General features: G+C 41.6%; 1 protein-coding gene across 1 annotated transcript in view; it reads left to right on the forward strand.

The window, feature by feature from the left end:
• The window catches only part of LOC103826099 (kinesin-like protein KIF2A), a 183163-nt gene that overhangs the window by 113336 nt on the left and 43120 nt on the right, over positions 1-26707 (forward strand). Inside the window, 8 exon segments of the mRNA XM_050986461.1 lie at positions 3339-3429; positions 3571-3634; positions 4053-4094; positions 4097-4143; positions 4436-4578; positions 5258-5462; positions 17710-17728; positions 17731-17819. Of these exon segments, the coding sequence (XP_050842418.1) occupies positions 3339-3429; positions 3571-3634; positions 4053-4094; positions 4097-4143; positions 4436-4578; positions 5258-5462; positions 17710-17728; positions 17731-17819 (700 nt within the window).

Consider the following 26707-nt stretch of genomic DNA (forward strand, 5'->3'; position numbering starts at 1 on the left):
GGGGGTTTTTGGGAATCTTTTCTCTCATATATCTTTGATGTCAATAACTGTGGGCTTACCTTGGTCATGAACTTCTCTCTGTTATCAGATATGTATGTTGTTAACTCCATTCTTTTGCCTGTTTACTTTTGGTTTAGCTCTGTTTATCCTGAATCCTGCTCTCAGTTCTCCTCCAAGAGTTTTCCAGGCTCTAGTGTGTATAGCTTCCTCAGGAGGCAAACAAATGAGGAGAGGGTGGGGAAAGAGCACAGAGGGAGACCCCATGGTATTTGGATCTTCATTTTCTCCTTTATTTTTCTGTTTCACTTCCACAGCTGAAACAGAATAATGCGCAACACTTTAAAAATTTGTTTAGAAGTAGCTGTTTACCTTGTACAAGTTGCTTAATGGATTAGATACAGACAAGGTTAGACACCATAACAGGTCATAATCTTGGTATGTAGTCTAAATATTGTGAATATTTTTGCAAAGAATACTGATATTAGAATGGAATTTGATTAAGATAATTTTCCTTATGCTTAGAAAGTGCCTCCCATAGCCTTAAGGAATAGGGACAGAGAATTTTCTTAAATCTTGGTTTTAATCCAACAATTTGGAAGTCAAATTTGGCATCGTATCCTGACTGATGTTAGATGTTAACATCCTGTTGGTGGATAAGAGATTTATTAAAAGGCCTTGAAAATGAAAACTTGTGTCTTATGTTTGATAGAAGTAAAAGGAGAAGCATAGCAAAAGTAAAAACTTTTTAGTCTGTTAGTTTACACTAATGCAATAATTCTAAACAACAAAGCTGTGCCCTTGAAAATGTGTCTCTAATGATTGTCTACTGGTAGCATCTTTTCTTTCTTGATAGTAAAGAGCTGTTAGAGAGTGATCTAGCTGGTGAGGTGTGCCTGGGTCACACAGAGATAACATCTTCACATAGAGGAGCAGTTGAGCTTTGGCCTTTCCCAGAAACCTGTTGTCTTGGCACTGCTTGAACTTCTCCCAGCTTTTAGCTGAGACGTCACTTCCTGGCTCTCGCTGCCCACTTATTGGGTAGACAGTCAGTATCCCTTAGGACTTTCCAACACAAGAGGGGGAGGAAAGTGACTCAGATTCAAGAATGCTTGGCTAGAGATGCAGTGAAACAACACTGGAGGCTGGAGGAGAGAGAGAGAGAGAGCCTTTACCTGATAACTTATTACCCCATTAGCAGGCCATCATGCCCATGGAAATCCCTTGGACACATATCTCATGGCACATGTCATGGAACACCTGGCTGTTTCCAGTTGCTTCATTGTGAGTGTTTGAGACATTTCTCAGAAGGGCTCAAAGGGGCCTACACCCTATGTCCTTCCTTTGTCTCAAGTTTTGCTTTTCTGTCTAGCCTTTTCCTTACAGCCTCTTGCAATAGTTTTCCTCCCCCTTAACGACAAGTTCCTGTAATCTCCCTCCTTCATGTTGTCTTTGTGAGCATACTTTTAAATGTGAGGGATGTTTTTGTCATACACTGTTATTATGTTTTTGTACCGAGTTTCTTCAGCAAAATTTTTATTACTTGCATAATAAATTAATAGTAATATGGGAGAATATTGAAAGATGCTTGTATTCATACTGAAACAATAAACCTCTAGTCTGTATAGCAGTACAGGCTTTTTTTTTCTCCCTCATATGGCACAATAATGATTATCACATGAAGGATAATCTACTTCAAGGCCTTCTGTAGTAACACAATTGCGAAGAAGATAGGTCTCATGTTCTGCTCTAACCAGAACTGCCAGGGTCACAATGGGGAAAAAAAAAGTATGACAAGTTACTTCAGTTTTCTTAAATATGCTAAAATTTCTCATATTTCTATACTGAAAAATGTTCTCAAGAAATGTACTAGTCTTTATTTTCTTATTATTATTTTACTTGGGCTATAATTTAAGTATTTTTGAATCCATGAGCTGCAACACTGAGTTGCAAGGTTTTTTTTAGTATTAAAAAACTTAAATGCCTTTTAAATTTTAAAGGAGAATCAGAGTTTATATTTCTGAAGGCTCAAGATTGCAAATAAAGGTTCTACTAGAAGGAGAGTTTGACTTTTTTAACATGGTGCCATTTGGAGTTGTATAATGCTTTACAAAAATTTCTAGACATGTTTGTATTTTGACTTATTTTAAAATACATATAATTAAGTCCATTTTTTATAAACCAGCAAAATGAATAATTTCAAATGCAATTAAGCAGAGATAATGGAATGTGCTTCTTAGGTGGATAGGTTTCCTGAAACTGATTGGGAATATCCTCTTGAGGACAAAAAAAAAAGGTATATACTTGGAGGATGCAAAAAAGAAAGCCTAAGACTGATCAGGAATCATCTGGTATATTTTTGATGAAAACTGATGATTCAGTTAAACATAGATTTTTGCATAGCCCTCGATTGCTGAATGGCTTAATCTTACCCATATTATTTTTGTAAGTAACATGTTTGTTCCAAAGTGGGATGAAAGGAGGTTGTAACACCTCAGTGTTTCTGTTAACAATCATTCTTGTTTCTGTCACTAAACATACTTTATTTGTTAACACCTGGAAAAAGTTTAGAAGAGGGACTCTTGCCTCCATCACTTGGTGGAGGCAACCACCAAAAGGTTGCCTTTTGCTTTTGGAGGGTTTAATGAAGTAATGGTAGTAAGCAGCTGAATTGGGAGCAATAGCTACATTTATTTAAGTAAAAATTAATTCTTTAAAACAGAAAAATTATATTTTGGAAAATATTTTTGACGCATCAAATAATGCTTAAGGGATAAGTGGATTTTTCCATTCTGATGAGCCTGGGTAGATGTTTTATTGAGCCTTGTCTCAGTGTAACTATGCTCTCAAAATATTAAGACATGCAATGTGTTTTTGACCACTTGTCTTCTGAACTTAATATTGGAAGCTAATTTAAGGAGCAAAAACTATAGTGGATTTTTTGTATTGGCAAAATCTAAGCATTTAACTGCTGCACTGTCCTACTTCTGCATCTTATAATGGTGCCTTCTTTAGGGAGCTCCAAACTCCATGTAGCAAACTGTGCCATGTTGCAACACTAAACAAGAAAATTCTTTTTCTTGGGGTTTGAAGAAAAATAAAATTTTTGCAAAATAAATGGGAAACACCTTGTAGCTTTTCTCTAATTGTTTAGGATATTTGAATGCCCTAGAGCTGGTAGCTTCTTTAGTTCAGGAATTAATGAGCAGATGTCCTTTGGCCTCTCAAAGTTCAGAACCAGTTTTGTTACTTCTGGCATTAAAATTTATAGTGCCTTTGTGGTAGTGTGGGTTTTAAAAAGTAATTAAATTTCTAAAATACTGTTGTTTTTTTCATTTAAGGTTTACAGCTCGACCATTAGTAGAGACCATATTCAAAAGGGGAATGGCCACTTGCTTTGCATATGGACAAACAGGCAGTGGAAAAACCCATGTAAGTATTTCCTCTACATGTCAGCAATACACTTCTTTTTGTGTATTTTATGCTTCAATAAATTCTAATAAGTAACAAATATGTAAGTTACAGTTTTGTGATCTTTTTTGTGTATTTTTGGTCTTTTGTTTTTTAATTTAGACTATGGGTGGCGACTTTTCAGCAAAGAACCAAGATTGTTCTAAAGGAATATATGCACTTGCAGGTGAGACTTTATTGTTCTGTTGGCTTTGTACAAATTAGTTGAGGTCAATACATTTCTACTTCCTGTTGTACAAACATAAGGGTCTACATATTTTGCATTACAGTGGAGCTTTGGTAACATAAAAAGTAGTTTCTAGGTGGGTAGTTTTTACACGGTAAGGTAAATATTTACAGATAACTTAAGAAATGTAAGAAATGTAAGAAATCTAAATGATGATCGAGTTTAAAATTTTTGAGTCTTCTGCATCTTCCAACATAATGTGTCAGTTTAAACTGCAGTGTTTCTTAATTGATTGACTTGATTGACTGTTACACTTGCAGAATATGAGATACTGTAAAATAGACTGCTATGTATTAATGTCTTCACTAAATGAAAATACATAACTACATTTCTTTTTATTTTGTAAATGTATTCACAGCTAGAGATGTCTTTTTAATGCTAAAGAAGCCAAATTATAACAAGTAGAACTTCAAGTATATGCAACATTTTTTGAGATCTATAGTGGTAAGGTAAGTACCTGATTTTTTTCTGAGGAAGGTGGAATTTCTCTTTCACAAACAAGATTGTGAGTTTGTCACATAAAAGATTTTTTCATTTTTGTACTAAAAGCTTTATTTCAAATAATTCTTTATACTTCCCTTTCAATCACAGGTTGGAAGGGACCACAGTGGGTCATCTGGTCCAACCTCCCTGCTCAAGCAGGATTGTGCATGGAATGCTTTGCATATTTTGATATGACATTTGAAGCAAAAATGTATTTTAAAGCTCCTCTTTAACTGTTATTTTCTCCTCCTCCCCAAGGTTTTTGACTTGTTGAACAGGAAGACAAAATTAAGAGTGTTAGAAGATGGTAAACAGCAAGTCCAGGTGGTGGGATTACAGGAACGGGAAGTCAAATGTGTTGAAGATGTTCTTAAGCTTATTGAAATAGGCAACAGTTGCAGGTATCTCCCATAGCTTTCACCAATTTTTCATTGTAAATTAAAGAATTGCAACAAGTTTTTTTTTTTTTTGGTCTCTTCATAGTGATGGCTTTTTAATATGCAGTGGTATTTTCGATAACGTTGGCTGCAAGTAAGGAATCTACCTGTCTTTTGGATATAGTTTTGAGTTTTTCAGCCAGAGAGAAATATGAACTGATTTTTCTACAGGATGTGAATTGCATGTATTATATAACCAGTTTACTGACTTAAATTCACATCATTTATTATCTGGAATACTGCCAGATTCTTCAGTTCTAAAAGGCCTTGATATGTAGTGACAAAAGTATAAAAGTTGGGGTTTTGTTAAGATCCAGCTTTATTGTTTTTAAAATTAGGTTTGTGACAAACTGCTGACTGATTAGATAAAAGAACCACATGTGGCGTTTTGTGTATAAACTCTCTGATAGTCTGAAATCTTTGTAGATCTGTTTATTCTTGCTTTTAAGAGTAGTAAAATGCTACTAATCTTCCATTTGTTTGAAGAATTGGAAAAATAGGTATAATTATACCATGTGCATCAAATTATATGGGTAAACACAGGACTATGCCCTGAAAAAACTAATGTTCTGAGGGCAATGTGTTTAACATATATGGTCCTTTGCCTGTTCATATGTTCTTCTTTTCTTTCCTTTTGTTAAAGGACATCCGGCCAGACATCTGCAAATGCACACTCATCTCGAAGCCATGCAGTGTTTCAGATTATTCTCAGAAGGAAAGGGAAATTGTATGGTAAATTTTCTCTGATTGATTTGGCTGGCAATGAAAGAGGAGCAGATACTTCTAGTGCTGATAGGCAGACTCGACTGGAAGGTGCGGAAATTAACAAGAGCCTTTTAGCACTCAAGGTAACTGAAATGTTTCCATTGCCTTTGAGTATGTGAAAGCCTTCCACATATGATAGCAATGACTATTGAAATTAGTGGTTTTGCAGGCTTTGCTTCTCTGCATTGTCTACTGATGTGACTTGTAAAATATAATCTTGTTTTTCCTTTAAATACCTGAAAAAACACTTGGTAATTATCAAGTAGAAACATTGCAGAAGTGCTATTTTCATGTAGTTTAAAAAAAAAAAAAAAAACAAAATCCCCAGTAGTTGAATTTGAACACTTTTTTTTTTATATACACTTAAAATGGGGGGACAGATAACTTACTTTTGTTCTCAAGGTCTGAAATACTAACTGGAAATATACTTACTGATCTCAGTTGGGTTTTTTTTTTTTTAATTAAGAAGAGATTTAAAAAAAAAAAAAAAGAAAAAGATACCTTTTGTAGTGGTTTCACCTCAGCTAGAAACTAAGTACCATGCAGCTGCTCACTCAATCCCCTCACCCCTTCCCCAGTGGGATGGGAAGGAGTATCTGAAATAAGGGAAAACCCATGGGTTTAGATAAGAACAGCTTAATAACTGAGATAAAGTAAAAGATAATAACAATCATAATAATTGTATTGAAAAGGAGAGAGAGACACAGAGAGAGAAATAAACCCCAAGAGAAACAAGTGATGCACAATACAGTTCCTCACCTCACTGACTGATGCCCAGCCCATCCCCCAGCAGCTATCATCCTGTCCTGACCAACTTCCCCTAGTTTATATATTGGGAATATTGTATGGTATGGAATATCCCTTTGGCCAGTTCTGGTCAGCTGTCCTGGCTGTGCTCCCTCACAGCTTCTTGTGCAGCTTCTCCCTGGCAAAGCATGAGACACTGAAAGGCCCTTGACTCAAGGTAAGCAGTGCTCAACAACAATCAAAACATCAGTGTGTTATCAGCATTATTCTCACACTGAATCCAAAACACAGCACTACAAGCTACTAAAAAGAAAATGAACTCTATGTTAACCAAAACCAGGATAGTCTCCATCCTTTATTCCATACCATTTACATCATGCCAGGTCCCACACTTTTCAATACCCCATCACCTTTCCTGTTTTTTCATAGATATACACACAGATATCATTCCCTTAGTCTATGGACCATCCCTATAAAAGTCTTTTGAGTTCATTTAGTCCATGACCTTGGGCTCCATCTGTCATAGCAGTCCTTCAGGACAGGAAAGATGGTGTGTGGTATTGGATTGTTGCAGTTGAAGCCAGATCAATCTTGGATAGTTATTAACATAATACCATTTAATTCACTGGCTATTCTTACCCAAAATCAAATCCCCTTGAGGCACACACCAGACTTGTCCATCCTTCCACATTACCCACCAAGTGCACCCAGGTCCTTGAGCAAAAGCAGTCCCACAGATGGGTTTACCTTTGCCTGAGGCAGGAATTATCCAGACTGTTTTTCCCAGCATATTTTTAATGTGCACAAGAATTCTATCCCCTTTTAAAGTACTTAACAGTTTTGATTGGGCAGGGCCAGCCTGATTGGCAGATCCTCTGGTACTGACTAGGCAGATGGCCTTTGCTAAATGTATATCCCAGTGTCTGAAGGTTCCACCACAAATTCTCCTCAGTGTAGTCTTTACCAGTCCATTACATTTTTTTATCTTTAGAGAGGCTGGTGCATAATAGGGAATATGATACACCTACTCAGTTCCATGTTCTTTGGCACAAGCGTCTATGAGGTTGTTTCGAAAATGGCTTCCATTGTCTGATTCTGTGCATCTGAGGTTATATCACTGACTCAATTCTTTCTGGAGTACCATGTCACTATAAGACTTCCTTTCCAAGGCCCAGGATACCGTTCCAGGCAGTGCCATGGGGCACAGGGTGTTTTTCCACCACTGTAAGCGCACAATGCTTGCTGTTACGGGTTTGGGGGAGTGTGATATAGTCAATCTGCCAGGCCTCCCCATATTTATATTTCAGCCATCGTCCCCCATACCACAGAGGCTTTACCTGCCTGGCCCTGCCTAATTGCACCACATTTCACATTCCAGGATAACCTGTGCGATAGTGTCCATGGTTAAGTCCATCCCTCAATCATGAGCCCACCTAGATGTTGCATCTCTTCCTTGACTGCCTTTGACTCCAGTTCCTATTGAAGTTCCAACATGTTCAGTATGGCAGCACTCAGAGATGGTGTGACTTTATTCAGTCCACAACAATCTACTGGTAATCTCCATTCTCTGTTAGACTTTCACACTGGCCATATGGGACTATTAAAGGGTGAATGGGTCCTGCTGATCACTCCTTGGCTCTCCAGCTGGCAAATCAGTTTATGGATTGAAATCAGGGAGTCTGGGTTGGTGCAATATTGCTGGTGGTGCACCATTGTGGTAGCAATTGGCAACTGCTGTTCTTCAACCTTCAGCAACCCCACAGCAGAAGGGTCCTCCAAGAGACCAGGCAAGGTAGACAACTGTTTAACTTCCTCCATCTTCAAGATAGCTATATCAAAAACCCACCCTTGAAATACCCTCTCCTGAGATAGTCTGTGCCAAGGATGCACAGAGCGTCTGGGCCAGTCTCAATGGGATGTTTTTACCACTCATTCCCAGTCAGGCTAAGATCAGCCTCCGGTACAGTCAGCTGTTGGATACCTCCTGTCACTCCAGAAATATAGATGGATTCTGCCCCTGCATAGCCTGATGGCATTAGAGTACACTGTGCACCAGTGTCTACGAAAGCCTTGTACTCCTGTGGAGCTGCTGTGCCAGACCACCGGATTCACACTCTCCAGTAAACCTGGTTATCCCTTTCTTCCACCTGGCTGGAGGCAGGGCCCTTCTAGTCCTGGTCATAGGATTCTCCATTTACTTGTAGAAATGGATTAGAATTCCGTTCCATAGAATCAGAAGTAAAATCAGCCCTTCCATTCTGCATGGGAAACTGCCACTGAAGACTTTCCTGGAAGAACCCTCATTTCTGATTGTTTTTCCCTGCAATTCATATACCTGTGCCTCTAGGGTCAAGGTAGGTTTTCCATCCCACTTCCTCATGTCCTTTCCTTGGTCCTGCAAGTAAAACCATAGGGTACCCTGTGGTGTGTCTTTTCTATATCCTCCCTTTCAAGAAAAAGAACACTTAATGTTAATAGCTGAGATGCAGCTCCACACAGATGGGGAGTAGGACCTCTTTTTCTTGATGAAACTCCTAGAACAATTTTTTATACCTCTGGGAGATTTTTTCCACAGCCACAAGGGAGTAGCTGCAGTGCCTGTCGCTGGGGTTGGAGTAGCCGTCGGGCCTGTGGTTTTGTTGTCAGATCCAGAGACTTTCTTTTCTCCCTGGGGGTACTGAGCACTGTTGAACAGGGCTCGATAGGCCTGGGCCAGGTTCCAGCATGTTGCAGTGATTTGTATCACTCTGGAATTACTAAGGTGACAGCATACTTTTTCCAAATCTTTTACTAGTTTTGCCATATTCTGCACTTGTTCAGGGGTGAGGTTCAAAAACATTGGAGGTGCCCACTGTCCTAGGCATTTGCCCATACTATCCCACACACCCTGCTGCTCATAACTATCCAGCCTTGGGGCAGATCTCTGGGTGATGTTCTTAAATAGCTGTTTAAACAAGACCTGAACTACATCCAACAACATGCTGGTTCCAAGCAAAAGGGCCAGGTTGGTTTCAAGAGTGTTCAAAGGATATTAAAAATCTTTAAAATTCCTGAATGCTACTAGTAACCATCCTGGATGAGGAGGGAGGGAGGGAGGGAGGGAGGGAGGAAGGAAGGAAGGAAGGAAGTCTCCTCCATAGGTTGGCTCTTAAAGGAGAAAAGACAAAAGGTGTAGTTATTCAAAGATTCCAATAGATGACTCCTTAAGTACAGAGGTGACTGCAGTGCTGAGTACACATACCAGCTATACTATCCTAAGCCTGTAGGGGGATAGAATATAAGAAAATAAAGGTAGTGTAGAAAGTAATCTTACACCTAAGGAGTTGCAGCTGGGCCAATTATCAAAGTTTAGGAACAGGCCTGACTTTAACAGGCCACAGCTGTAACCAATGATAAGAAGAGTGCTATAAAAGAGTGGGGTGGCTGGTTGAGAAGGAACTGGAGTCAGTTGTCTATTTTGTGAAGAAGAAAGAGTCAGTGCTTGGAGGGGCAGCCCACAAGAAAACACCAAGAGGGTACGAAACTTTTGCAATAAGAGACAACAGTATGGAACTTTTGCAGTAAGATGGCAACATAAGCCAATACTGCAAAGTACAACAAAATGATAACTTTAGCCCAGGCCCCATGGAGGATAAACATCACCACAGGGAACACATGCAGGAAGTAAGGTATTTCATACCACAACCCTGAGAACAAATGCGACAATTCTGAGAGCAAATAAATCAACATTGTAACCGGTGACAGTTAAACCAAAACAATGAATGCCCATAACAAATTTGTTTTAACACACTCTGGTCATATATGTCATTATCTTAACTCTTTGTACCCCATGTTGGGCACCAAAAGCAACTGTTGTGGTTTAACTTCAGTTGGCAACTAAGAACCATGCAGCTGTTCACTCACTCCCCACTTCCCATCCAGTGGGATGGGGAGAAGAATCAGGACAATAAAATAAAACTTGTGGGTTGACATAAAAACAGCTTAAAAATTGAAACAAAGTAAAAAATACTACTACCGCTACTAATAATACTAATGAAAAGGAGAGAGAGAGAGAGTAATGAAACCTGAAAATGACAAGTAATGCACAATACAATTGCTCACTACCTGCTGACTGAGGTTCAACCTGTCTCCAAGCAGTGATCGGCCTCCCCCCTTCCAGGTAACTCCCAGTTTATATACTAGGCATGACACTGCATGGTCTGGAATATTCTTTGGTCAGTTCAGATCAGCTGTCCCAGCTGTGCTCCCTCCCAGCTTCCCTGGCAACTCATGAGACCGAAAGGCCCTTGACTCAGTGTGTTATCAGCACTATTCTTATACTGAATCCAAAACACAGCACTATGCCAACTACTAGGAACAAAATTAAGTCTATCTCAAATGAAACCAGAACACCATTATGACAGATTTATTTACCACTGTTAATTAATTAAGAAGAAAACAACACAACAGTACTACATTCAGAAAGAATTAAGAAATATACTATAATAACCCTTTGTCTTGGTTTAGAGCAAATTTTAGAGGAAACCTTCGAATGGGGTCCCTCTAAAAAGCAAATTCAAGTGGCCCCTCCCCCAACCAGTTCGGGAAAAGATTTCCTTGGAGAAAAGTGGAAAAAAACCCCTGTTTATTTAACTGGCAAAGCATTCACCAGCACAAAAAATGAACAATATTAAACAACAAAACCTCTTGCTGTTGAGAAGAGATGGCAAATTCACAAAGTCCTTTTTGTGAGGTGTAGTTCAGCTCAGTCTCTTATCAGTCCCTCCAGCGCTGAAAATGCCGTGGCCCAGGCCCTGGTGGGCGACAGGTGAGAGCTTCTGGTACTCTTCTGGGTTTCCAGTCCAGAGCAGGTTTGAACAGTTCCAGGAAAAAGAAAAACCACAGTCCGGGGAACTTCTCCGCCTCAGCTAGCTAAAAACTAACTAAAAAGCAAAGGAGAGCTCTCTCCCACTATCTGTACTGCAGACAACACAGTCCATATGAAGGAATGCGGGGGAGAAGGAGCAAGTACAGTTTCTGAAAACAAACTGTGAACCTCTTTTTTTCCCCCTTCACTCTTGGAACCAGTCTCAAAGGTGCAGAACTTAACATCCAGCATAAACAGAACAGATGACTGGGGATACAAGCATCATAAAGTCACCCCACCCCAAGGACACCCTTAAAAGTAGGAATCCATTTATCATAGAATCATGGACTCATTTAGGTTGGAAAATTCCTTTAAGATCATCAAGTCCAGTCATTAACCCAGAACTTCCAAGCCCACCACTAACCCATGTCCCCAAGTGCCACATCTACATTTCCTTTAAATCCCTCCAGGAATGATGACTCCACCACTGTCCTGATCCCCCTGTGCCAGGGCTTGACAGTACTTTCAGTGAAATCTTTCTCTCCCAAAGAAACTAATCCCAATACTGATAGATTTTGCCTAAATGACGATTTGAGGACTCTTGTATCATTACAATATTTTACAGAAAAAACATTTGAAACTCTGCTCCTTTTTAAATTTTTTGAGTGCTCTTTATAGCAAATCATCTGATACAGTTGTGAGAGACTGGACTATGACTCTAAACACTAACCCTTGTGGAGGCGACAGGGTAGTTTGTTGAGGCCAGTTTTGCATACCCTGAGAAGGAGGTGAGTTTTTCCTTGTGTAATGACAAACCTCTGGTCCAAATAAGGCAGAGGAGGTGAACTTGTTACCACCAGAGGCTGCAAACTGGGCTTTGAGGCTGATAAGAGGGAAACCCTGTGGAGACAGGATGGTGCTTTTTATCATGCTAATTTGTCCTCCCTTACACACACACACCCTCCCCAGGGAAGGTCACATTAACACATAAACCTACTGACATGAGAGGCTGCTGCCATGTCTTAGGAGGAATCATAAGCCATCAAAGACCTCCAAAGCTCTCCCAGACTCATTTCTGAGGCCTTCCACAAGAGGACTGCACGTGATCAAAAGACAGTGTAAAACTCCCCCCGCCCCTGCCAGGGGAGGTGCTTGGGCATTCCCATCTGAACCTAAGCATATATTTAATCCACTGGACTTTGTATTTTGTGGGCTTTTTCCCTCACCCCCAACAGATCAAGAACTTTGATCATCACTTTGACCAACAGCAACAATCAAGTCTTGTCACAGATCCATGGATGGTGCTTATGTATCTTTCTACTCTTACCCTTTTTCTCTTTCTTCCATTCTTTTCCCTTATTCATTTTTTAAAGAGAGTGATATTCTTATGCTTTTATATTGCCATATCACTAGAGATAATGATAACCAAAACAGCTATATACTGTTGCCTAATATCAAAAGAGAAAAACTTGCAACAGTGTTAAAATAGTAAAATAAAAAGCAGACCTTTATTTGGAAGCTTCCAGGTGTCCTGATAATCATGGGCACACCCAGCATCGGATTTCTACAAGTTTTATAAGTGGAACAAATTAGCATATCTAACTAATATAGTCCAATTAGAAGAGCAGTTAGGTAATTTTTTCCCCAGGTACTGCCCCATTGGAATTGGTCCAGGGGCTTCTTTACACCATTACTTCTTGTGTCTTCTCAGATTCCAGTTTGAAAACAAAATATCCTTGTCAGGCTTCTCTTCTTGAAAATAAGATTAACAGTACTTCATGAATGTGCTAGAAGGTTAGCCTATTATTCTAAAATCTAAGAGAAAGGGTAGGAAAAATGTTAGTAGCTATTTAACTATGTAATAGAAGTCTACAGAGCTATGAATATATGAAAAATACGTAAAATGCAAAAATCTTTAGGTATCAGTACCTGCTTTCCATTGCAACCAAATTGTTATAAAATAAACCCTACACATATATATTTACAAACACTGATCATTCAATGTTTTTTCACACAAATCCACCCCAAGGGGTCTATTAAACACAACCTGGGTTACCCTCGTCGTTGCAGATTGATGCTGGCTAAACCCCAGTGCACTCATGAAAAATCATTCACTCATTCTCCTCCGCTATAGTTTAGAAGAGGAGGGAAAAAGAAAAAGAAATTAAAAGTCTCATGGGGTGAGATAAGGATTAGGAGAAAACACTCTAAGGGCAAAACAGGCTTAAAACTTGTAAGATAGAAAAATTTATTAACAGAATTTAAAGAGAAGATAATGAGAACTAAAATAAACCATTAGAACACTTCCTCCCCCCCCTGCTTCTTTACTTCCTACTGACAGTGCAGGGAGACAAAACATAGGATTTTTAGTCAATCTGCCACTTCTAAAGACTCTTTCTCCAGTTCGCTTAGGGATACAAGTTTCTTTTGCTATGCCATGGGGTCTTTCTTACAGGAAACAGTTTTTTGTGAACTTTTCCAACCTGGTTTTGATTTTCACAAGCAGCAGTCCTGCCCAAACCTGCTGCAATGTGAATCCCTCTCATGGGCAAAACAGTCTTCCCACAACTGTTTTTGCGTGGTCCATTAGTTCATGGGGTGCAGTTTTAAGGATGAGCTGTTCTAGTATGAAAGCAAGGGTCTTCATCCTCTGTCTCTGGAAGCAAGGATTCTCTCTCTCTCTCTACTTAAACCTCTCACCAGATCACAGTTTCTCAGCATCCACATGCTCCAGCACGAGTACCTTTTTCTCATGAGCTGAAGGTGAATTCTGCAACCCCCCCATGCGTTTCATGAATTACAGGGAAATAGTCTGTTGTATTATAGTCCTCACCACGGCTTGCAGACGAATTTCAGCTCCTCATGTGGGGTACCAAAAAAGAAAAGCTGCTGCCGCCGCCTCTGCCCCTCTGTCCATAGCATAGCTTGCTAAAAGCAAATAAAGTTCATTGTGAACCATGCTGAGATGGGAGAGGCCACGTGGCGCCGCCTCAGCCGTGCAGTCCTGGCTGCATGGTCCCTCCTGGACTGGGGTGGCAGCGGCCAGTCCTAGCCCCACCTGCTCCTGGCCTCATCCTCAGGGCTGCTTGCAGCACCAGAATGGCCCCCTCCGGCAGCATGAACCTGGCAGCTGTGTTGGGAAAGGGCCTTGGCCGCCCCGCCAAGAACACACCTAGCAGGCTTGCTGGGAAGGGGCTTGACTGCCCCGTCACCACTCCTCGGCGGCAAGGAAGAAAGAGAGCTTCCCGTGGTTTTTCTTCTCTTAAATATGTTATAATAAAGGCTTTCCTAATTGGCTTAGCAGTGTGCCTATTCTCAGAGCCAGCCAGCAACTGGTTTTGCCAGGCATGGGGGAAGCTCTTAGCAGGTCCTCACAGAAAATCACTTGCATGGCAGGCTTTTTCCCTCTTCACCAAAAATCAAGCCATGCAAAAAACCACCACACTCTCCTTCAGGGGTGGGTCATAATAACAAATGCTTCTTGAACTCTCTCTGGCTTAGTGCTGGGACCACTTCCTTGGGGACCCTGTTCCAGTGCCCAACCATCCTCGGGGTGAAGAACCTTTTTTCTAATATCCAACCTAAACCTCCCCTGACTCAACTTCAGGCCATTCCCTTGGGTCCTGTCACTGGACACCAGAGAGAAGAAATCAGTGCCTGCCCTTCTTCTTCCCCTCACTAGGAAGTTGTAGACTGCCATGAGGTCCCCCTCACTCTCCTCTTTTCCAGACTGAACAGACCAAGGGTCCTCAGCCACTTCTCATAGAGCTTCCCCTCAAAGGCCTTTACCATCTTTGTTGCCATCCTTTGAACGTGTGGAAAAACAGAATTCACTGCTTAGAATTTTTAAAAGTTTAATAATAGGATAGAAAAGGACAATATGTCCAGTGCTGGGGTGCTCCTGGACAACAGCCAAAGAACACACTGGTGTATACAGACAATGTTATCTTTATACTATTACTACATCACTGAGATGCATGCATATTCATGTATGTCATGCATTATTCAAACATTCTTGCTAACTTTCTGATGTTTTGGGAACTTCTTTCTTTGACTTCTTCACACTCCAGCTTATCTGCATGTCTTAGTTTGGAAATGGGGGTGTGTATTCTATTCCTATCTGTTAGAGGTGGGGCAGTTATCTTCTGTTAATTGGGCAGTTTTCTTGGGGAGATATCTTCTGTTAATGGGCCATTGAATCTCACTGCATGACTGATAAAATTACATCATCCCATTGTGAGAAGCTCCGCACAGAGGGAGGAGCCAAGCATTCCTACCTGGATATAATCTGGTATTTGGAAGACCACAGCCAACCCTTTCCCACTGGACTCCCAGAGGAAGACCAGGCCCATCTACACCACCACTGGATCTTCAGAGGAAGACTACACCCTTCTACAGGATCACTGCTTCAACAGAACCACATCTGTCACTCCAGGAGGACTGCAGGCACCATTTCAATTGGACTGCTACCAACACCCTGACCAAGAGGGTGTTAGGTCATATTCTGACTCTGTCAGTGTTGTTTTGTATTACTTCATTGTTTATTTTTTATTTTATTCTCTAATAAAGAACTGTTATTCCTCTTCCCATATCTTTGCCTGAGAGTCCCTTGATTTCAAAATTACATTTTCCATTTCAGGGGAGGCTCCTGCCTTCCTTAGCAGACACCTGTCTTTTCAAACCAAGACACTGCATGACATCCTGTGTGTCAGGTCAATATATTTTATTTCTTCATGTGTCTCCATCCTGCTGTTTCACATCCTCTGATAAGGATTTAGTATGTCCTCCTTAAATTTAACATGGTATTCTCTAATTGTCCTGCAGTGCTCTGGTTTGTGTCACAGTTATCTTATTTTGGACAGATTGTTCAGTGGATGGCCTTACACTGTTTTTAGTTACATAAAAACCTTTTTTTACGTCTTATGTTTTGCTACGGTCTATAATACAATACATTCATCACACTATTATTTCCATAAATGATACATAGATATTATATTCATACACTATCTATGAGCAACACAGTGCATACTTAAGCGGATATATTATATTATATTATATTATATTATATTATATTATATTATATTATATTATATTATATTATATTATATTAGATTATATTATATTATATTATATTATATTATATTATATTATATTATATTATTATCAAGCAGTTTTAAAGAGTTTATAAATGATACTATTTCTAAATTCCTTTAATCACTAACAACATGCATAAGCTAATACATAAATGCAAAAGCCAATATTATCTGGTCATTTTTTACAAACACTCTCTAATAGTTTAATATCTTTCTTATATTGTGCTGCCCCAAACTGCTCACAATATTCAAGGTGAGGCCTTGAAATCACTGCAGTTTTTCATACATTATTCAAGAAGACATCAAGAAAGCTATGAAAAATATTTAAATAATCAAATGCTTTTATTGTTTGCTTTATAATTCTCGAAAGGCATTCAGTCTAAATAGGGGCATTTTTATTCTGAGCCCATTTAGTTGTTTTATGCTGTTTCACTGTTGCAATGCTTCCTTGGGTTATCATCCCAGAGTTTATAGCCTGGCTTTTGTAAGAAACTGTTTCTAGGAAATTTCAGTAGGCCACAAGGAGATGGATGCAGCTCAAGGATTAGCTGAAATGCTCTAGAACTATTCATGTAACACAAAAGCCATTCCTATCTGTTAGTCTTGCTAAAAGCAAAGCCATAATATGAAAAGAATTTGCTGTATAGTTGTTTGAAGAAGTTCTGTGAGTAAACATGTTAAAGTTGTACCAGGAAAGCCCTGAATCTTAAGAGATGCCTGTACACAAAGTATTAATGCAAAGGCAGAAACTGGAATTAATGATCCATATATGACAACAGCAAAACAAATTTAAATTTGAACTAACTTTCTGTAAGAAGTAATGTATTAGCTGATAGAATTCTGAGTGGGCAGAAGTGATGTCTTGATTACCACGATCTTCGTTTGTGCTATTGTACTTAGTTGCTGCTGTAACCTCTATAGTAATTTCTTACTATTCTATACAGTATTTCTCTCTGGAACTCTTCAACCAATTACAGATATTACTTTAGCCCCATACCATTCTTGTGACTGAAAGGGGAGGTAAATGTTATCTTTGTTCTCATGAAGAATGTTCGTAAACAGGGAGTGGCTTGCATTTTCAAGTGTTTTCCAATATTGAGTACATCAATACAGAGCTTATACTTACTAGGTTTGTGACCCATGGAAGCTTTCAGAAAATTTGGGCACCAGTGTTTTCTTCTGAGCTTTAAAGAAAGTCAGTGGTGAAGCCAGAATCAAAGCTGCTGCTTTTAACTGATAGAGTTAATGTGAGTCATGATCCACGCTGCTTCTGCTGGCAGAGGCTGTATAACATTCAGGGTTTTGCAGATCATAATCAGAATAGTTGTTAGTCTGGAGATTTAACATCAACAATGATTTTTTTGTTCTTGTTGAGTAAAATACATGTAAACATTTTAGATGAGATTCAGAAAGTACTTAGGCTTCTAAGTCCTTTTAAAGTTCCAACCTCTCTACTGAGCTTAATGAGAGATGAAAGTCTAACACTTCTTAAATTCAATTTTGTATAACTTCAGCAACATAACTAAGGCATATATTTTCTGATTTTGAATTGCATTTGTATTATGCATTTTTCTTTAATGGGGATTGTATACATATGAGGTTTTACTCTGATTTTATTAAATATAAACCTGTTTGTTCTTTCAGGAGTGCATTAGAGCCTTAGGCCGAATAAACCTCATACGCCATTCAGAGCAAGTAAACTTACTCAGGTGCTAAGAGATTCATTCATAGGAGAAAACTCCCGTACCTGTATGGTAAGTTTGTTTAGTTAACTGTATGCTTTAACAATTAATTGAGGTTATACATTAACTGAGACTATATTTGAAGTTAGTCTTTCAGTAGAGCCATTTCAGATGTCTCTTTTCTCACGTTTTATTGACCTTTCTTATTGCTTGTTCTAGTTTTCTAGCTAGACAAATAGCTAGAAACACTTTAGGTTGAGGGTTTTTTTGTTTGTTTTTAATAATGTCTTAATTATATTATAATATTATTGTTGAATCAGAATTTTGGAAAAGGTGGTGTACACTGGAAGTATAGTGGTAAGTTATGATCTTTAAATGACAAAGGCGAATTTAAAATTGGTATCAAAGGTATCAGAATACCCTCTAGGCTGTTAAAGGAAGTAGTTGAGACAGATAAGATGAATAGTTGTGTACTGTATAAAAGTGCATTTGCATCAATCTGAAAAACCAGAATCCTTCTGTCAGATGGGGGAAAGAACAGATAAAAGCACAGATGTCCAGTGGTTTTATTTGTGCATCCTTAAAATTTCTCCTTATGGAAATGTAAATTCTCTGCAGTGTACACTGACTGTTAAGCTTGTTTGCTATAGTGGGTTGATCTTGGCTGGCTGTCAGGTACCCACCAAACCACTCTGTCATTCCCCTTCTCAGCAGTACTGGGGCGGGAGGAAATGGGATGGAAGTCATGGGTCAAGATAAAGGCAGTTTAATAAAGCAAAGGCTGCATGTGGAAACAAAGGAAAACAAAAGAGTTTTATTCTCTATTTCCCATCAGCACACAATGTCCAGCCACTTCCTTGGAGGCAGGGCTTCAGCATGTGTAGCAGTTGCTCTGGAAGACATGTCATAAAAATGAATGTCCCTCTTCCTCCTCCTTTTTCTTAGCTTTTACATCTAAGCAGACATCATATGGTATGGAATATCCTTTGGGTCAGCTGGCCTGTCTATGTTCCCTCCTAGGATCTTGCCCACACCCAGCCTACAGGCCTTCAAGGGTGAGGGGGCAGAATGTTGAGACAGCACTGATGCTGTGGCAGTACTGCTCAGCAGTAGCCAAAACACTGTTGTGTTCTCAACACCTTTCCAGCTCCCAATGCAAAGCACAACACTGTGAGGGCTGCTATGGGAGAATGAACTCCAGCTCAGCCAGACCCAATGTATTTGTGTTGGTTACTTTCCACAGGCTCCTTGGAATTAGTCTAGAAGTGACAGAAATCTTCAGACCACAACATGAAAACCATGGTGTTAGGGCAGCCTAGTGTTGTCTTTGGATGTTAGGTATGGTTCTAATATGAAATTGGTGGCAAAATAGCGTTTTTGACTAATCTTTTTTCTTTGGTTTTTTAATGAAAACACGGAATTGTTTTCTTTCCACTGGGACAACTTCATAAATCATATTCAAGATCAGAAAGCTAAACCATGCATCTCTAGACAATGTATCCTCACTGCTGAAGAAGTTTTGGAAAGTTAGCCTGTTGAGAATTCCTTTCTGTACATTGAAGGAGTAACATTTGTGAATGCTTTGTGACATTCTCACCATCACCTTTACCATTCAAAGTGCTAACAAGCTGTCTTCATTTTGGTGAAGCCTTTTTATTTAATTATTCTTCTCATAGAGTTAACGTAACATTTTTCCTGTTTAAATGCGTTAAAATGACATCGAGAAAAATCCATGATGTGTCAGTGTTTAATTTCTGATAAAGCTTGCATTCCTTTATTTTATATTCAATATAGTTCTAAATTAGGAAAAAAAAATCTCCTCTGAAAGTGAGCGAAAATATGCTTGAATTATTTGTTATTCACATAACTGCAGTCACTTTATAATTAAGAATAAGAAAACTCTTTCATGATGAGACACTGCTTTCAAACTCATTCTTCCTGTTACTATTCCATATAGTTTCTCAGTATTAGGACCACTTGTAACATTCTGGGTTTGGTGTTTGTTTGCATGTAATTTTTATCCAGAATTTAATCAGCAATATTTTCTCTTAAGACAGTGATTTAGGAAGAGTAGCACTTGTGTGGTTATGACTTACTTTGAATTACAGTTAAAAGGAATGAGAGAAAGAAAAGAAAGCTACAGTGCATCTTTATGGTTGTTTGAATTGAGTTCTTGCATTTGCAGCACTTGTTCCTTTGATAACTAGATGAATGCAGAAACAATCTACCTGTCTAGAGATCTGACACGATTCTGAACAACATATATTTAATTGAGGGAGGTGTAGGAGATACCTTAGCCTGGAATTACCTCCAGTTATCCCCAGTTCCCTGGAAAGAGGAGAGGAGATTTGCACTCCAGCGGCCAAGTGGTGAGAAGAGTGGACAATGATCTGCAGCTTCTGGGTCCTGGGTCTTCCTTTGCCTTTTTATCAAGAAAATGCATTCACCCTTCCTGTGGGGTATTTGCAATTGGTTCTTTGGCAGAGGGCCGAGTTTTAAAGCATGTTCATGTTTAGGTTTTATATGATACACTGGCAAAATTCTACTGATTAAATATACAGGTAAAGAAAAAGGCATATCATTATGGTTTATAATAGTATTTTATTAAATTAAAAGAGTACTTATCCTGCAGGTACACTGACTGCTTGTTTGCAGCAGAGCTATTAACTGGGGTGCTTCAAACTTCTAAGAATTAATGCAAATACAGTTTAATAATGGGTAGCTTCATTTCAGGTTTCTGCAGTTGACTGTAGAGGTCACTGCTATGTTCTCTAGAAGTATTTATGTGAAATAAATTAAAGCATAGAAGAAATTTTGAGGAATAATTCTGTTGTGGTGGTTTGACCTTGGCTGGCCACCAGGTGCCCACCAAAGCTGTTCTATCACTTCCCTCCTGAGCTGGATAACAGAGAGAAAATATAATTAAAGGCTCATGGGTTGAGATAAGGATGGGGAGAGATCATAGATTTTCCTGAGTTGAAAGGGACCTTAATGATCTGCCCAGGCAGAAAGGGACCTGGGGGTACTGGTCGACAGCTGGCTAAACATGAGCCAGCAGTGTGCCCTGGTGGCCAAGAAGGCCAACGGCATCCTGGCCTGTGTCAGGAATAGTGTGGCCAGCAGGAGCAGGGAGGTCATCCTTCCTTTATACTCGGCACTGGTGAGGCTGTACCTTGAGTACTGTGTTCAGTTCTGGGCTCCTCTGTTTAGGAAGGATGTTAAAATGCTTGAGCGCATCCAGAGGAGGGCAATGGGGCTGGTGAGGGGCTTGGAACACAAGCCCTATGAGGAACGACTAAAGGGATGTGTTGTTGTTTAGCCTGGAGAAAAGGAGACTCAGAGGTGACCTTATCACTCTCTGCAACTTCCTGAACGGTGGTTGTAGTCAGGTGGGGGTTGGTCTCTTTCACCAGGCAGCAACTGAGAGAACCAGAGGACACAGTCTCAAGCTGTGTCAAGGGAAATATAGGTTGGATATTAAGAAGAAGCTTTTTACAGAAAGGGTGATAAAGTTCTGGAATGGTCTGTCGCCGACATGTTTTATGAAAAATCCTTTACTTAGGATTTTTCCTCTCCTGAGAACTGAGAGGCCTCAGGAACAAACTGTAAACAATTCTTATCTGCTGCTGTGGAATGCAACAGGCAAGGTCTGTGATTGGCCCCGTCAAACTGTTTCCAATTAAGGGCCTATCACAGAACACCTGTCCGGCCGTCTCGGGCTGGGAGGACACATTCTTGTCTATTCTTAGCATAGCATGTAGTGAAATCCTTCTCTCTATTCTTTTAGTATAGTTTTTATATATTATCTATCATATAATAATAAATCAAGCCTTCTGATACATGGAGTCAACTTTGTCGTCTCTTCCCTCATCATGGGACCCCTCTGAACGGGGTAACATATGGTGACCCTGAGTGAAAAAAGGGACATCGCCACAGAAGTGGCTTCTAGCCAGAAGCTGAAGAACCAAAGATCCTGAAATTGGACAGAGTTCACAGCCAAGGCTGGCCACAGAGAGAACCTTTTGAAAAGTCTCCGAGACAAGACGTCCGGGAGTATTTGCAGCACAATGCAGTCTGCTGACGCCCAGAGGACACTGTCACAAGGTACTGTTTACAGTTCCCTTCCTGAAAATGCTGCCCTTCGTGTGAGGCAGATTCGGATGTGGACGAGGGTGCCCACGGAGGCAGAGGTTCCATTCTCTCCCTCAGAGGAGAAACTTATCGGCCTCTGGAGGAGATGGGGTCGGGAGGAAAGCATTCCTATGCTAACGACACATTTCTATGAGTTTTTCCGGTGGGCAAAGCACCATAGCTTTTTCTCTGATGTGCTGTATGCCTTTGATTTATATGTTTGGGAATGCATGGAATTCATTATCCGAGATCTTTTTTACCGGGGACTCGGTTTTCCTCGGATATATCCGTGTTTTAGAACTCTCTTCCCGGTCTTGAGACGGAAGGCATTAGCATATCAGTGGATTGCGGATGCGCGGGGCATGTCTCCCTTCTCGCTGGAGCTGGAAGAAGGCAAGCCTGTCCGAATCCGCTGCCTGGAAGTCTCCAGCCCCCCCCGAATCGGAGTGGGGGGGCGAAGCTTTGCCCGCGGCAGAAGAAAGGTTTTTTTCTGCGACTTTGGTGCACGGAACCGCCTGCCCCCCCTCGCTGCCCTCAGGGGGGAGGTGGGTTGGCTCCGCCGCCTGAGCCGCTGCCCGCCCTGGAGGAGGGGCCGGTCCCTGCAGACCCTCCCGCGGGTCCGCCTCAGGCGGGGGTGGACCCATCGCCTCCGGCAGAGTTTGTCGGCGTTTCCGGGGCGGAAGCACCGCCTCCAGCGGCTTCGCCCGAGTTACTTGGCAACGCACTCGACAGCGATCACCAAGAGCAAGCGACCACGCCCCCCGCGGCTGGGCCGCCGTCTTCCGTGTCGGCTCCGCCGGCGTCGCTGTCTGCGCATGCGCTGCAGCTTCCAGTACCCAGAGAAGACGCGGCGGCTGTCCCCAGCCCGGTGGGGGACGCGCTCCCTTCGGCTTTGCAGCCCCCACCAATCCCCGCAGCGGCATCGCCTCCGGCTGGGGCACCAGTGGAGGGCGCTGCGATTGAGAGTCACCCAGCGGAACCGTCACCGGACCCGACCGCGGCACCTGCAATCAGCCGGGACCCCCCTCTGAGCTTTTCGGGCTGTCCCGAGGCTGCCCCTGCGAGGGGGGCTGGGACAGGGGAAGGGGATTCCGGCTTGCCCCTCCGTGGGGGTGGTACGGCTCGACAGCTGATCGCAGGCTCAGCCCGTCTGCTTGCTTTCAAACTCGGTGTTTTACGCGGGCTGCCCCGGGTCTGGTTCGGGATTTCCCGCTGGGGGTTGGAATGCCTGACTCCCCCTGCGCGCCCTTGCGGCGTGGGGGAGGGGGATCCTGAGCCTTCTGCCTCCGGTCCCCAGCTCGCAGGGGGTGGTGCCGAGGGGCAGAAAGAGGGACAGTCTCTTGCATTTGCGTTGCAGAGGCAGGAGACACAGTGGAAAGTGAGCATCGCTCACTTGCTCTGGGGACACAGCACCCCCAGATCTGGGGTGTTGATCCCTTGGAAAGCTTTTCTTCCCCAGCTGCTGGTCTGCACCGGTTCAGCGGGGATGAAGCGTTCGGTCACTCCTGCTGCCCGGATATCGGCAGCGGAGCGCCGGATTGAGAGAACACAGAGCCCGCTCCGCGGGCCGGGTCTGGGCTGTTTGGCTCGGTTCCCTGGGCCTGGGCCTCCTGGCCAGCGCCTGTTAGGTTTGGGGGCTTTGTTTTACCCGTCAGGACCGGGGCCACCGTTCTGTGAGCCAGGTTTGGGGTCCCTGTTCCTTCCACGAGGGCCAGGGCTCCCCCCCCCCCCCCTGCAGGGCCTCAGTGGCCCCTCTCTGCTGCTGCACTTTCAAAAAAAAAAAAAAAAAAAAAAATTAAATAAAAATGGTTGAAAGACCTAGCAGCTCAAAAATTTTTGCAAGCCTGTTTCAGGACAAAAGGGACTTTCAGCACTGTCAAAGAAGAACATCTTCAGTTTGGACTTTTTCCTGAAACTCAGCTGTTTGGACTTGTAGCAATGAACTTTCCTTGGACTGTTTTTGCATTTTCTTCTATTTTAAGATTGTTTTGGTGATGTGATGGGAATTTGGTGTTCTGCAGGTGAAGAATTTCCCTGATGGTTCCACACCAGCATTTGATTGATATTTTGATTGGCAACACATAACAAAAAATGCCTCTCAGATGTTTGTTCTTTCCTCTGCTTGGTCCAGCAGATGAAATTGCAAACATTTTTCTTTTTAATTGCTTTTTAATATAAAAAGGGTGAGATGTCGCCGACATGTTTTATGAAAAATCCTTTACTTAGGATTTTTCCTCTCCTGGGAGCTGAGAGGCCTCAGGAACAAACTGTAAACAATTCTTATCTGCTGCTGTGGAATGCGACGGGAAGGTCTGTGATTGGCCCCGTCAAACTGTTTCCAATTAAGGGCCTATCACAGAACACCTGTCTGGCTGTCTCGGGCTGGGAGGACACATTCTTGTCTATTCTTAGCATAGCATGTAGTGAAATCCTTCTCTCTATTCTTTTAGTATAGTTTTTATATATTATCTATCATATAATAATAAATCAAGCCTTCTGATACATGGAGTCAACTTTGTCGTCTCTTCCCTCATCATGGGACCCCTCTGAACGGGGTAACAATGGTCTACCTGGGAAGGTGGTGGAGTCACCATCCCTGGATGTGTTTAAGAAAAGACTGGATGTGGCACTCAATGCCATGGTTTAATTGAGGTGTTAGAGCATGGATTGAACTCGATGACCTTCAAGGTCTCTTCCAACCTAGTCATTTTGTGAATTCTGTGAATTCCTGTGATCATCAAGTTCCAACCCCACTGCCATGGGCAGGAACACCTTTCACTAGACCAGGTTGCTCAGAGCTCCAGCCAACCTAGCCTTTTTCAGGAAAATTAATCCATGATGTCAGAGGTTTATGTTCAAAAAGGAGACAGAGGAGTCCTGTAACTTTATTTGAATAAAGGGAAAGGCCATGGGGCATTTCCCATGGGGTCTCTCAAATTACTAGAGGATGCAGCCTCCTTTTTGTTCTAATTTCCCGACCACATTTCCCTGTCTCTTCCCCCATTGGCTGAGGTACTTGAGAGGTACAGACTTCCCGCATCACCTAATACAGACCCCCTTCTAATGTGTACCCCCCCTTTTTCTTTTTCCTTGTGTCTCTGTTCTTTTTCTCTAAATCCAGGGATTTAACACAGTCCTGAGTGAGTAACAGTCTGTGTCAATTAGTGGAATTCCTATGGAATTTATGGTTCCACCCATTGCTTCTTTCACCTCTCAGTATCTGGCCTTATCTACCAGCAGGCCCACAGTTTGTTTGTAAAGACACCTCCTTCTCATTCCTGTCAGCACTGTCTGGGGCAGTTCCAGCCCTGCAGTGTCAGCCTCCCTGCTCCCTTTCAGCCTGGCTGGACCCAGTTGGTTTTAGCTATTTCACTACTATGTCTAAGCTTAATTACCAGCAGAAATAAAAACTGTATCTTTATAACAAAGTTACTTTAACATCATTAATATAAAATCCATTTTAACATTTGCAAAAAGCCAATATCGTAGTATGTATCTATAAAATTCAGAGACAGCTATTCATACTCAAGCCACCTCTTGATGCAAAGGAAAACCCCTCCTCCTTTCCTTCCTCCCCTGTCTCTTCTGAACAGCCTGTAGCCATCAATAGTTGCACTCCAGTCATGGGATTCTGTCCCGGTTTAGGGCAAATTTGGGAGAGAATCCCCAAAAAGGGCTTCTTCAAAAACAAACCCACACGGCCCCTCCCCCCCACCAGTTTGGGAAGAATTCCTCGGAGAGAAGTGGAAAGAACCTGTTTATTTGACAAGCACAGCACCCCCCAGCACACAAAATGAACAATACCGGATGACATCACTCTTTCACTGCTCTGAAAAAGATGACAAATTCAGAAAGTCTCTCCTGGGAGTGGTCGCTGTTATCAGTCCCTCCGGCGCTGAGGCAGCTGCTGCAGCCACACGGTGTAAACTCTCTCTTGGTGTTCCAAATCCCAGTCCGGAGCGGGTTCGGCAGGTCCAAACGGGGGGGGGGGGGGGGGAGGGAACAGTCCAGAAAGGAATTTGGACTGTTTAGCTAAAGTAACTAATGAGAAGGGGGGGAAAAAAGCAAGAGCAAGCAAAGCAGAAGCGAAGCAGAAGCAAGAGCTAAAGCAAAAAGCAGGGCAAAAAGCAAAACAGCAAGACTAAGTCCTGGTGCTATCTGTATGTCTCATTGAGTGGCTGATAAGAGGCCCAAAACAAAACTCTCACTCTGCCAGTCTTAAAGGCACAGAACATAATATCCAGCATAAATTACATACACACGAATGGGGATAACAGCATCCTAACGTCACCCTAGGACAGATTAGTTCCACCAAGTTTCAATAATGGCAATGTCTCAGTTTGAGACAATTTAAAGGAGAACACTCTGAAATGAGTTGTTTCCCTTTATGGGCTCGAACAATCCCTTTCCACTAATAAGGAACAAATACAAGTAAATTAGTTTAAAAAATAAGTAAACTAACAAGCGAAACAGCAAGAGGCAAAAAATAACAGTAAATGTGAAAACTATGTTCATTTTTAAAATTTTAAAGGTTTATTAAACCTTATCAAAAATACAACAGAAAACTGAATAAGGAAAAATTACAGCGTTGGGAGCAAAGGACTCAACTGCCATGTGTTCCTCCACAAAATGGATGCTTTGCTTTTTATACCTCTAGCCCCTCTCAAAGTCTTGTCAGTCGACTCCTTCTTTGCTGTCCAGTGGTGGAGATCACTTTCTTACATCTTGATTGGAGGTCAGGTGCTGCTATAGTAGCAAGCCGACCCTCCCAAATGCCCGACTAGCCAGGCCATCCGGTGATAACAATGCAAGGGGGAGGGCAAACATAA

This window comes from Serinus canaria, chromosome W, assembly GCF_022539315.1.
Source record: "Serinus canaria isolate serCan28SL12 chromosome W, serCan2020, whole genome shotgun sequence".
NCBI classification, from domain to species: domain Eukaryota; kingdom Metazoa; phylum Chordata; class Aves; order Passeriformes; family Fringillidae; genus Serinus; species Serinus canaria.